Consider the following 13407-nt stretch of genomic DNA (forward strand, 5'->3'; position numbering starts at 1 on the left):
AAAGAAAAAAACCTGATTATATATTTTATTGTCTCTTTAATTTTATTTTATTGCTGGGTAATACCAATGCCTTAAAATAAATAGCCTAATGCTGAAGACATTTGATCTAACTTTAGTTTGGGAAACAGACTTGGCATTTAAAAGATGAAAATAAATACATACGTACAAATAATAAACATACAACCAATTGTCAATAAATCACAACTCGACAAAAACTAATGACAAGTTCAAGGGACAAACAAAAGGCAACATGCATCACACTAAGGGTGTGTGAGCCTCTTTTTGGTAATGACAGCAATAACAAGATGTTTATTTTCTATGTTATGCTCTGTTGAAATGTGTTGAAATGTTTACAGTAACATTTCAATTTTAAAGTGCAAATTTCTGCTGAAAGCAATTGCCAAACTTGTGAAGCTAATGCATGCAAATTGATTTGATTTTTCTCTCAGCTCTTTAATGGGTTTATAGTGCAACATTCCAAAAATGTCAAAATATAGCTGATTAAAAAATAATAGGATAACAATATCCAAGCAATATTTAACAAAACTATCTATTTACCCTTGCATAAACCAACTGTGACATTGTTCCCTGAATACATCTGTATTCTACATACTAGCCACAGATGGTGCCTAAGTGGTTGTGCGCAGGACTGACCCAGTCTAGGTAGGTTTTTAACATGAATTTGGTTTATGAGCTACAAGTCTTGATGGATATCAGAACCTTGTTCATCCTGGTTCAGAGTAAGATCGTCATCTTCATCTTCATCTTCCAGCTGCTGTGAAACCAGCTGCTGGTACTGAACTTGCCGCTGGTAATCTGGATCAATGTTGATCCATTTATTTGCGACCCACTTGGTACCATGGGTAACTACACAGCCTCCATGCAGAGCGTATTCATCCTGCTCTCCAACCCAACCTGTTAAAAAGAATACATTTAAGTTGTTGTCTTTACACTACTTTTGTTTTTTTAAGTGTGCAAATTGATATTGGTATTGAACACTTCTTTGGCTGAAATCCTTGAACAGTTTCAGATTAAAACCAACTCTTTATTCAAACTCTGTACTTACAAAATTTAGTAAAAATGCTCACAAAATCAGGTGTTGCACATACAAAGAATCTTGCGTGAGAACTAAACTCGTTTGCCTGAGGGTGCATTTCAGCATTCACATTCTCTTTTGCTGCCCCTGTTCCACATTGTTTAAACAATGGTCCGGTACTGCCAGTACCTCAGTCCACTAGTCTGGGGGACCGGAAGGTGGTTGGTTCAAGACCAGTGTGGACCAATCATACTGTAGTTGGAAAAGTGACAATTCACCTCCTAAGCACTGCTAAGGTGTCCTTGAGCAAGGTACCGACCCACAAGGTGCTTGTCGGGCGCTATGGGATGCCTGCCGCTCTACCATCATCCTCTCCCTATTTGCCTTCTCACAGGTCCTTTGTGTGTGTGTATGTGTGTGTGTGCTATGGCACACACAAAAATGAATTCCCATAGGGGTCATTACAGTATAAAATTAATTTAGAATATGGATTTCATCCATTCATTTATTTTCTTACCCACTTCAATGTTGCACGGGCCATGGGCAGCTGGAGCCTATCCCAGCTGGCATAGGGCATGAGGCGGGGCAAACTCCGGGTGCCACGCCAGTGCACCGCGGAGCTACACAGACACATACAAACACACACACACACACACACTCACTCACTCCTCTGGACAATTTGGAACGGCCAATCAACTTGAAGTGCATGTTTTTGGAGGTGGGAGGAAGCCGGAGAACGTGGAGAGAACCGACGCAAACACGGGGAGAGTATGCAAACTCCGCACAGAGCGGGACTCGAACCCAGACCCGCCTTGTTGTGCGGCAACAGTGCTACCCACTGCGCCACCATGCAGCCCAGAATAAGCATTTCCTTTCCTCATTTTGCTTAGGATCAGGTGAGTTTATAGCAGTCGACAATGCGCAAAAGGAGTGGTACACCCTGGACAAGTCACCAGTTTATTGCAGAGTTATATAAAAAAAACAACCAGCCACATTCCCATACATGCCTATTGGCAAATTCAAGTCACAAATTCACCTGCGCTATACTGGATGTTTCTGGTGATGGGAGGAAGCCAGAGAGAACACCATGGAAACACAAAAAATTCCAATGCTGCCCAGAATTAACATTTTTCATCAAAAATATTTACACTAATGAGTGTTAAATATGTTCCTTTGCTTTTTTTCAGTTCAATATATCCCAAAAAGGACAAGCATATTCTCATTCTGATTGTTTATGTTTCACATAGCCTCACAATTTTTTCCTCAGGGTTATAATTTCTCAAGCAGCACTTATGATTATCAAAAGCACTGAAGTATTAACAGCATAAAAAATGTATTTGGCTGGTGGAGGGGTGCAGTATACAAATAGGTATTGAGTTTTCTCATAGAAGATTTTATGCTTCTCCAAACAGCTGTTTTCTGAATGTAACTGAGAAATGCTATTCCACTCGAAAAGAAGATACTCACTGTGTTGTGTCCATGGAGTGCCTGTGTGCCCGTGTGTATGTGTGTGTGTACTTGTGTGTTTGTGTGTGTGCGCATGGGTGCGTGTGTCTGTCTTAATCCTGATAATGGGGAACACAGTATGCATACCAGAAATGTTAAGCATAATTTTCGAAATTATGCATGCATGCATTAAATGAAAATGAAATGAGTTACTGTTGTTTTCTACCTTGAATTTACTTGATTACTGTATGCTGACATTTTTTATGGGAATCCTACCTCTCCCATCAGAAAGGTAGTTGTACCAGAAAACGGCTGTTCCTTTGGTAGGTTTCACTCTTAGGTTACTCTTGTTACAATTCCTTCTGGTGTCCAAAAGGTCAACGTCATTCTGTATGAGAGCCTAAAACATTAAATTGAATTCAATGATACAGTTTTCTGAATGTCAGGCTGATGAATTAACCGACAAACAAGCGAGTTTACACAGGTGAAAAACATGCAAAGTACGTAGACAGCAAGGTTTGCAAGTTTCAATGTACACAACATCAGACCCATGCAGTTACGCACCATTTCATCATAGGTCCTGTTGTCTGCCACAGGGAATGCAGTCTCCCCACCCCCCTCAACAGAGTTCAGGTAGAAGAGAACTGTGATGTACCTAAGTGTGCAAAACAGATTTAAGTTGACACGCACTTAAGTTGCAACCAAAGACCAACCAACAAACACTTTGCAAATAAGTTCACAATACAAAAACACAACAACTAACACACCATATGTACAATGGCGTGTAAATGTACAGTTAACTAGTCACACTGGTTGGACGATTTCACTGAATTGAAAGTGTGTCATTTCAGTTTTAGTCACGTCAGTCAACACTGATCTCACCTGCAGGATGTCTCAAAAGGAGTGGAAGTGTTGGCTGCGAGGCGCGTGTGTGTGCAGACTGTTTCAGGGTACACAGGGCCGCTGTCATGGTGGGCGTGGTAGTGTCCTCCTTCCTCATAGCGAACTACCTGAAGCGGCTCACTCAGGTCCACTAATGTGGCCGGGAGCCGAATGAGACGGATCACCCTTTATTACAGACAGGTAAAGAAAATGTGTGAATACCTGGTTAAAAAAAAAAAGTTTCTTAATATTTTCATTTGTCATTTGATGCTTATCATAATACAACAGCATAAAAAGGATGAAGTTGAACTTGCTGACCTCTCCCTGATGTCCTGCAGGACCTGATGTGCTCCTTTGCCCTGGTAAAGCCATGTGTGTCTGCTGTTCCTCACTAACTGACTCCTCTTCACGCCTTTTTGCATCAGGAAGCGTTGGAAGGCATCGTTGCTCAGTAGCCTAAACTCCTCTAGACTCAGCAAACCTGCAGGGGACTTGAGAATGTCAATGTTATTCTGAGACTGGACTTCCTGACATGATTCATACCTTTTTTTTGTTACCATATACAGTATCCTGAACAGGAAATCCAGTTTTCTCTCTTTCGTGAAAGCATGGCATCCAGATTAAATAACCCTGGTTCATGGGTAATATGTTGCAGTGCATAAACCATTCAAAATTAAATTAAATTCAAAAACTAAAAAAATTAAATAAATACAAATGGGTTTTTTTGTTTTGTAAATGAGTATATGAAAGATGATTGACGCTCACTTCATACCATCATCATCCTTGTCAACTTTGAGCCCAGCATAGATTTCTCGCAGTGTTTCTGGTGTGAGCCAGATGCCATCTCTCACTCGAGAATGGGTCAATATCTGTTGGAGACAGGAAATCAGGATGAGTTAACCAACTCTGAACCAAACATTTGCTGAATGTCACAACCCCAGTATGTCATCACAGCACACAAACTGATACAAACCTCATGGAGCTGCAGTTGTCCATCCTGACTGATATCAAGGAGGTTGAAGATCTCCTCTGGGCTGAGATTGAGCTCCTTGGCCAGCTCTTCTTGGCCATCTTGCACCATCAGTTGGCTCTCCATTAGACCCTTTAGCTGGGCAAGCTGCATCACAACCCGACATTCATCCTCCGACAAAAAGTCTGGGATTTCTTTTGAAAAAAAAAAAAGTTCAAAACAGACAAAAATATCCTCAACACATGATCACAGAATTTTGTCTGTTGCATGCTTCACGTTTTCTTTATAGATACCTATTCATATGGGATTATAGGGATATTACATTTTAGAAAAATCTCTACTGTTATGTAAAAAACTAGAACTCTGACTCGTTATGAATATACTTGGTTCATCTTGCCTAAATATTACCCAACAGTGTAGAAACTGTCATGATTTATTTGACAGCAACCTCGCATTGAACAGCAGTCTCCAATCTGTTATACAGGCACGATGTAAATTTAAGCAGTTTCTCTGTCAAAGATCTTTCTTGATTCCTGGAAGGCAATTTGGGTTCATTACAGGTGAACAGGACAGAAGAAACGAGTGCTTCTGAAAAGACCTGACATTACAGCCAGGTTTCATAAGCTTGTGCACAAACTGACACCTTCTGAACAGTTTATGCTTTCAAAAAGGGTTGATTATGACAGGAACACAAGTATGCACTGTTACACGGTCATAAACTCACCAGAATAGCATGTTCCATTTCAAACATACAGCAATGTTACCATGACTCAGCAATTTCTGCTTTTACCCATGGCTGATAGCTTGAATATATTTAGTGAAAACAGAGCTGAAAAACTCATCACTGTCCGGCTGAAACACTTCTTTTTGGGGAAGGGATGATCAATCAATCAAGTTTTATTTATACAGCGCAACAGACATTTCAAAGCGCTTTAACAGACAGAGAAACCCAACTGAACCCTCCAGAGCAAGCATAAGTGACAGTGGCGGGGAAAAACTCCCTCGATGAGGAAGAAACTCCGGGCAGGACCCAGACTCTTTTGGGCGGCCATCCGCCTCGACTGGTTGGGTGGAAAAGAAATCAAAGTTTCCCATTGCTAAAGTCAAGGCACAATTACAGCTGTGTGGATGACTGTATGGTGGCACGGAGGAAGAAAGGAAGCAGGACCCCAGCCGATGGATAGTTGAGGGGTGGTACTGGTGGGCTTGGAGGAGAAGGTCCACAGAGGAAGGTCCACAGCGGATGGGTGGATGAGGGGTGGAACAGTGTGCTGGCATGAAGGAAGAGAGGCAGTAGGACCCCAGTCGATGGTTAGGTGAGGGGTGATACTGGTGGATGGGAGGTGCAGGTCCACAGCGGATGGGTGGATGAGGGTGGATCAGTATGGTGGCGTGGAGGAAAAAAAAGGAAGCCGGACCCCAGCTGATGATTAGGTTAGGGGTGATACTGGTGGGATGAGAAGAGCAGGTCCATAGCGGATGGGTGGATGAGGGGTGAACCTGAGAAAAACCTGTGAGGACATAGAGCAGAGACTCCAGGGAAGAAGTTGAGTTAGGAAAACTCATTCAAACCGATCTCAACTGTGTCATGGTTCTGTTCTTTTGGTATGCTCAGCAGGTCTGTTGTTGTGTTAAGCTTTTCTCCTGACAGGTCAAGCTGTGACAGAGGATGTGGCTGGCTCCTAGCAGCTGACGAGGCACGCAGTTCTCACTCTGCTCATCAGCCTCATCTCGAAAGGCCTGGCCTTTCCCTAAGAGGGTGCCAGATAATTCTGTCCTGTTTCTTTGATGCTAGTGTTCCCAGTTTTCTCTCAGCTGTCTGCCCTTTTCAGTGTTTGTGGACTTTAGTCATTCTTTGCTCTGCTGATTTGGTTTTCATTGCTCACTTGTTATTTGGCTGAGCAATAAAATTGTTGATTTTTACTTTTGTCTCAGTCTCTGCTCCTTGGTGTCCAGACTCGAACTATCCTTAACAAACTGTCAACAACATAAGTTCAAATCTGACCGCTGATTGAAGGACTTGAAAGGACCAAATACGCAAATTGTTCCCGTGAATATGTACTACTATTTACAACATACTCATCCAGAATTGTTAAAAGAAAATAAAAATATTTCAGATTTGATGCCTTACTGGGCCACTAACTAAATTTAGCAGCATATCAAACACACCAGGCTCCTAGAGACCCATTTAAATCTTGTAATGCAATTTGTATTAATTCACTGTTCCTGAATTTAAACCACCAATCATAACCAGTGTCTTGTGTCAGTCACTCCTGGACTGCTGCTGGCAATCTCTATCTGTATGCTCTCAGTAGGTCATGCACAGCAACCTCCTCTGTGGGGAGGGGCTGTAGATGCAAGGCTGGAGCAGCAGAGAGGGGGAGGGACATGGAAGCTGTATAGAGTCAAACTTTACAGCTAAATCTGCTTTAGTTGGACCTGGTGTACGGATCTGGCTCGGAATTAACTGCTCTAATTCCTTACAGCCATCGCGGATCTTAGCAACCACACACACACACACACACACACACACACACACACACACACACACACACACACACACACACACACACACACACACACACACACACACACACACACACACACACACACACACACACAGAGAGAGAGAGTTGAATGGTTGTGATGATGGAGTGAATGTAAAATGTTTGCATTGATCTAGGGCAGTCACTAGACCCGCTTTACTGGGACATGTGTGTCAATCAATAATCGTTTGTACATCATTTTCTGTCAGCCCAAGGAGGAATGTTCAAAAATATGTGCTGAAACAACAGTCTGAGAAAGTTCTCATTTGAAATAAATATTTTGATAAAGAATAATTAAAAGGAGTTATTTCAGTTTCAGTCTTAGCAGCACTGCTGTATGGTAGTGGCAGGAATAAGTGGACTAAACAAGGGTAGTTTTTATAGAATAGTAGACCATATTTAATGTGGATGTTGAATAAAGAAAACTGGAACGAGGGTTTGTGTCCCTGTGGTACTTAATGTCTAGCAGCAGAACTGCATTAATCAAAGAAAGGAACTTTGTTTTGGTTTGAACTGATAGTTTGTTATGGCACATGGTTGATGCAGCTCTTACCAAACAGCAAAGGTTTCAGACTCAAAGTCCGCATTTCATGCGCTTTTCCTGGCACCAGGGACACCTTCTGGACATGTCCTACCTGAGACGACAAAACAGTAGAACTATTTCGTTATCTCTAGTGTGCTTCTATTTGGTTTCAGTTTAATTGATGGACTAAACAGAAGTGAATGAGAAAGTGTCGCATTACTAACCCTTATTCCCTCGATCCTGGCGAGTGAAACGTGACGCAGAGACTCGGCTTTGGAGGACGGAGGTCCTGACTCGTGTCGCGGGTGACCACCGCTGGGAGCATCACGACTCCGGCTGGCGTCCTCCTGTCCGCTGTTAAAGTGCACATAGAATAGCAGTGCAATAACGTTGATGATGTACACGTGAAAAAACACCATCACCACCACAAAGTAGGAGCGGGAACACACGCTGCTCTTATGGCAGGAAATGCGCTCGCAGGGCGGCCGGATCGGCTGCAAGGTCGCGCTCCGGGTCTGAGTCGCGTCATCAGCATCTGAAGTCCCATCGTTATCTGTCATTTTCCTGAGATTAGAAAAGAAAGAATATTCTTCCTCTGAAGCAGAGTCCGTCTGATTGATTAGCCGACAACGTGAGGATTTGCCCACAAGTGGCAGACAGTAAAAGATGTCCAGTTTAATAAAAAATAAAATCGTTGCTCATACATAAACTGTGCACCGCTCATGGTGAAACTGTTGTCGATTAAACGTAGGAGTAAGACCCCACTGACAGTGTGTGGGTGTCCTGCATCCACTGATGGCAGCAGTGCAGCCCGGCTCCTGTTTTCACTGCAGCAGTCCCAGCCACCAGGGGCAGGGAGCGCACTGCGTATTCCGAACCACCTCGTAACTCACCCCCCGGACATGTCCATTAACTCGACCCCGCATCGGCTCAGAAAAGAAATGACCATTCAAACGAAAGCAAAACGACAGATTTGCAAACGTTTAAAACGTCATGATGAACCATATCCATACGCGCCATTACGGGCGTCTGCCGCAAACAGCAGCAGACTTTCATTGTGAGGTTCAATGCTGACCTCTGGTGATAGAAGACAGGACATTCTCTCATTTCTACCCAGGGCTTTGAACCAGAATTTTTTGCCAATCGGTTCGTTCTGAACAGAAACGGAATTATAACGTTTCCAGTTTTGCGTTCCACCCATAAAATGACGTTCCTGAACCGGTTAGAACAAAAAAATAAAGCTCCTGAACCGGTTAATGACGTTCCTTGTAAATATAAATATGTAGGTGCCGTATTTTGCGCACCATAAGACGCGCTTAAAAGCCTTAAAATTTCTCAAAAATCAACGCTACACCTTTTAACATTAAGCGTCTTATGTGTACACTGAGTTCCAAAATCTGAAAAAATGTGTGTGACTTTAGTCAGCGATCCGCCAGATCGGCCATTGTCCGCCAACATAGGACGTATTACGTCACAACGTACGCCAGCAGCGATGGACCAATTAGAGAACATGACGCGAGGCTACGTCCGGCACACCTCCGGTAGGTACCGGTATCAGTACAGTACGGACCCTGAGACTGCACGAGAGACCATCTGTGGGACCACCTCTGCTCTTCGGACCCGGCACCCGGAGGCGCTCATCATCATTACCGGTGACTTTAATCACGTCACTTTGGACTCATCTCTCCCCACAATGGTCCAGTGTGTAGACTGCCCCACACGGAAGAACAGAACCATCAATCTGTTCTACACTAATGCCAAGGAGGCATACACCACCACCCCCTCCCCCCACTAGGTAAATAAGACCATAACCTAGTGTATCTACAGCCCACCTACATCCCGCTGGTGAAACAGCTGCCAGCAACAACACGACAGGTCAGGAGGTGGTCCCCGGAAGCAGAGGAGATGCTGAGGGACTGCTTCCAGACCACCGACTGGGATTTCATTGTGGGCTCACACGGGGAGGACATTGAGGGGGCAGCTCAGTGTTTTACAGACTACATGAACGTCTGTGTGGACACCATGGCCCCTGTCAGGACAGTCAGGTGTTACCCCAACAACAAACCCTGGGTAACAAAGGAAGTAAAGGCCGTCCTGAACGGGAAGAAGAGGGCGTTCAGGAGCAAGAACGAGGAGGAGATGAGGAAGGCCCAGTAGGAAGTGAGACTCTGCCTGAGGGGGGCCAAGGAGGCGTACAGGAGGAAGCTGGAGAAGCAAGTGGGGTGCAACCAGGTGCGGGAGGTCTGGAATGGGATGAGAACCATCACCGGACACGAGAAAGGGCGCAGCATTGTGGAGGGGAATAGTGAACGAGTGAATGAACTAAACAGCTTTTTCAATCGGTTCAGCTCACCTACCACTCCCGGCTCCTCGTCCCAGGCCTCTCCGGTCCTGCAAACCGCTCCACTGATTCTCCCTCCTCCTGTGCTTCCTCTCCTTCCACCCCTGCCACTTCTCCCGAGCCCGCTCCAAGAACTGCGAAGCTCAACGGCCCCACCTCAACCACTGGACTTACAACTTCGCTACGACCTCCTGCTCCCACCATGACCGAGACCGTTATCACTGCAGACCTGGTGACAACAACACTGAGGAGGCTCTGTCCCTATAAGGCGGCTGGACCGGATAAGGTCTCCCCAAGACTCCTCCGAGCCTGTGCTTCGGAACTGGGGGACCCCCTGCAGCGATTGTTCACCTCAGTCTGCAGCTGGGGAGGGTCCCGTCACTGTGGAAGACCTCCTGCATCGTCCCTGTACCCAAGAAAGGATGCCCTACTGAGCTCAATGACCACCGACCGGTCGCTCTTACCTCCCACGTAATGAAGACCCTAGAGCGACTGGTCCTGGAGCTCATGCGTCCACAGGTGCAGGGTGCCATGGACCCTCTCCAGTTTGCCTGTCAGGCCAAGGTTGGGGTTGATGACGCTGTCTTGTACCTCCTCCACCGCGTGCTCTCCTACCTGGACGCCGGGGGCTGTGCCGTCAGGGTGCTCGAGCGCCTTCAACACCAAGGCTAATGCAGGATAAACTGACCTCCATGGCTGTGGACCCCTACCTTGTGAGCTGGATTATGGACTACCTAACAGACAGACCCAGTATATCCGTATGGGGGACTGTTTGTTTTCTATGGTGACAAGCAGCACGGGGGCGCCACAAGGGACCATTCTCTCCCCCATTCTCTTCACCCTCTACACATCGGACTTCAAGCACAACTTGGATACATGCCACATACAGAAGTACTCCGATGACACTGCGATTGTGGCATGTATCCGGGAGGGTGATGAGGGGGCGTACAGGGCATTGGTGGCTGACTTCGTGGAGTGGTGCCAACAGAACCAGCTCCAGCTCAACGTCTCCAAGACAAAGGAGATGGGGCTGGATTTCCGACAGGCACCCCTTTCTCCACACCCAGTGATCATCGAGGGGAGTGAGGTGGAGCTGGTAGAAAACTATAAGTACCTGGGACTGCAGCTAGACAGCAGACTGGACTGGTCACTCAACTCGGACTGTGTGTACAAGAAGGGGCAGAGCAAGATGTACTTCCTGAGGAGGCTGGCCTCCTTCAACATCTGTCCTAAGCTCCTTCTCATGTTCTATCAGTCCGTAATTTCCAGTGTGCTGTCATACGCTATTGTGTGTTGGGGTGGCGGGGCCAGGAAAAGAGATATGGACTGTCTGAAAAGATTCATCTGTAGAGCGAGCTCAGTGGTTGGGCTGAGCCTGGACTCTGTGAGACACTTCTGGAGAGCAGGACCATGTCTAAAGTTAAGGCTATCATGAACACCAGCCACTCCCTGCACACCACCTTCTCCCAGCAGAGGAGCACCTTCAGCAGCAGTGACACAGCGCCTCCACAGAGAGGCTGAGGTCCTCCTTCGTGCCCCGTGCCATCGGGGTACAATGACTCTGTCAGGAGGAGCAGAGGGGAGGTGGCGAGGTCAGCAAGTGGTTGATCAGATTTAATTTAATTTTATACTGTTTATATTTTAATTTAATTTTAAACTGTTTATATTTTCATTTAATTTTATACTGTTTATATTTTCACTTAATTTATACTGTTTATATTTTAGCTATAGTTTAGTACATAAGTCCTGTTAATGCTGCATGTGTCTGTTAGTGTAATGTATGTCTTGTGGTATGTCCTGTGATGTCAGTTTCTTTTCCTCATGGTGTTTTTCCAGTATTTATTCGCTATGTAATGCCTGAGCAGTGGATATGTACAATTTCCTCTGGGATTATTAAAGTAAGTAAGTAAGTAATTAAGTAAGTAAGTAAGTAAGTAAGTAAGTAAGTAAGTAAGTAAGTAAGTAAGTAAATGTCTGTCTGTCTGTCTGTCTGTCTGTCTGTCTGTCTGTCTGTCTGTCTGTCTGTCTGTCTGTCTGTCTGTCTGTCTGTCTGTCTGTCTGTCTGTCTGTCTGTCTGTCTGTCTGTCTGTCTGTCTGTCTTATGCCTCCTACTTAGACTCTATATGAAATAAGACAATAATTTCCACCATGTCATTTATTGCTGAACAACAGATCTTCATTGTTCTTCTCCCATTGCTCAAAATTGCTACAAAGCGCTGGCAGTAGGGGACACACTGCACTGAAAATGACTGCAACCAATGAGTTAATGTTTAAATCATACGTAAGATTTATATACTGCAGTGTTTACCTGTTATGATAAAATTGTGACTGGGAGACTGCCCTTTTCTTAACTGCTGCTGATAGCCGCTACTTCTCTCCGCTCTCATCCCGCATCCAGCGAATGACAGGAAGTGAAACATCAGGTCAATTTCTTTTTTTCAAGAACGAAAAACCCCCCGGCATTAACCGGTTTCTAATTATTTTCCGTTCCGATTCTGTTCTGGAACATTAAAAAATATAAAGTTTTCGGTTTCGTTTTTGTTCCATGAATGGGTTCAAAGCCCTGTTTCTACCACAGAAACGGAATACAGTACAGTGAAGACAAATAAAAGAGAAAGAAATTTGCAATTAAAATTGTCAATACAACACTTAATTAATTCTAAATTATTATTATGTTTTAAAAATTATAATTTATGTATTTGTTCAGAAATCTCAGCATAATAGTTGTTAAATGACCCGCTTTGTTTGTGATATGAGAGTATTTACATAATTCCTAATCATGACTGTAGTAGTTAGGATACTTTTATTATTATTTCTTAGCATTATTGCTTGCTTAAATGGGCCCATGCTACTTAATCAGTCATAATGATAGTAATAAAATAAGACAGACTGAAGAATGGCTGGCATAAAAGTACTGTATGAAGTTGGTACAGTGTGTTAATCCACATTTGGTGGACACAGAAGGAAACATAATTCCAAACATAATTCTATACAGAAACATGGGAACAAAGCAACACACAGACGGTTTTAAGTGTGTGTTGCTGATTCCAGGATAAATTTACATTAAGACTTCAGGCATGTCGGATATCCTTCCATATCCGATTTTTACAGCTGACTTCACAGTTTTTAGCAAGTGTCCAAATGCGATCTGGCTCTGTTCAGACTGGGCAACATTATTGGCCGACTGAATAGGTTGCAGTCTGGGCAGAGTCGTCGTAGAGTTGTCGTTCAGTGCGTGAAATGTGTGAGGTCATATAATTGCGAAGTCGGCAAAAACAACAACGACGACGAACATGAGTTTTGTTACCTTACCGTATTGGCATATCACTGACTGGTAGAGGTGGAGAAAATCTCACATACACCAGACATTGTCAACTTACTCTTCCATTTTTACTGCTAACCCAGTCTGAACAACAAACTGATCTTTTCTGATGGTGCCATGATGACTGTCACCCATTCTTTGTGGTTTGGGTTATAACACATGGAAATTTTGCCGTAATTGCTCAATTTACTGAATATTTCTGCTGCAGATTAAGAGAGAAGAATTTTAAACCATCAAAACACTTGGTAGCGGTAGCCAGAAAAGAGCTATAGAACCGTTAACATTTACCAGAGTTCAGCTAAAACCAGAATAGCATGCTACGTTTTTCGGCAGGATTACAG

At 44.2% G+C, this 13407-nt stretch overlaps 1 protein-coding gene across 1 annotated transcript; it reads right to left on the reverse strand.

The window, feature by feature from the left end:
• Positions 1-9: 9 nt before the first annotated feature.
• Positions 10-8403, reverse strand: p4htmb (prolyl 4-hydroxylase, transmembrane b). The gene is made up of 9 exons (XM_068314314.1): positions 7628-8403; positions 7434-7515; positions 4338-4528; positions 4137-4233; positions 3683-3845; positions 3365-3550; positions 3047-3137; positions 2759-2882; positions 10-915 (listed from the first exon to the last, which is right to left on the reverse strand). Exons 1-9 carry the CDS (start codon positions 7961-7963, stop codon positions 695-697), a joined length of 1491 nt encoding a protein of 496 aa, XP_068170415.1. The 5' UTR covers positions 7964-8403; the 3' UTR covers positions 10-694.
• Between the last annotated feature and the right edge of the window lie 5004 nt (positions 8404-13407).

This window comes from Antennarius striatus, chromosome 5 (genome assembly GCF_040054535.1).
Source record: "Antennarius striatus isolate MH-2024 chromosome 5, ASM4005453v1, whole genome shotgun sequence".
Lineage (NCBI taxonomy): Eukaryota > Metazoa > Chordata > Actinopteri > Lophiiformes > Antennariidae > Antennarius > Antennarius striatus.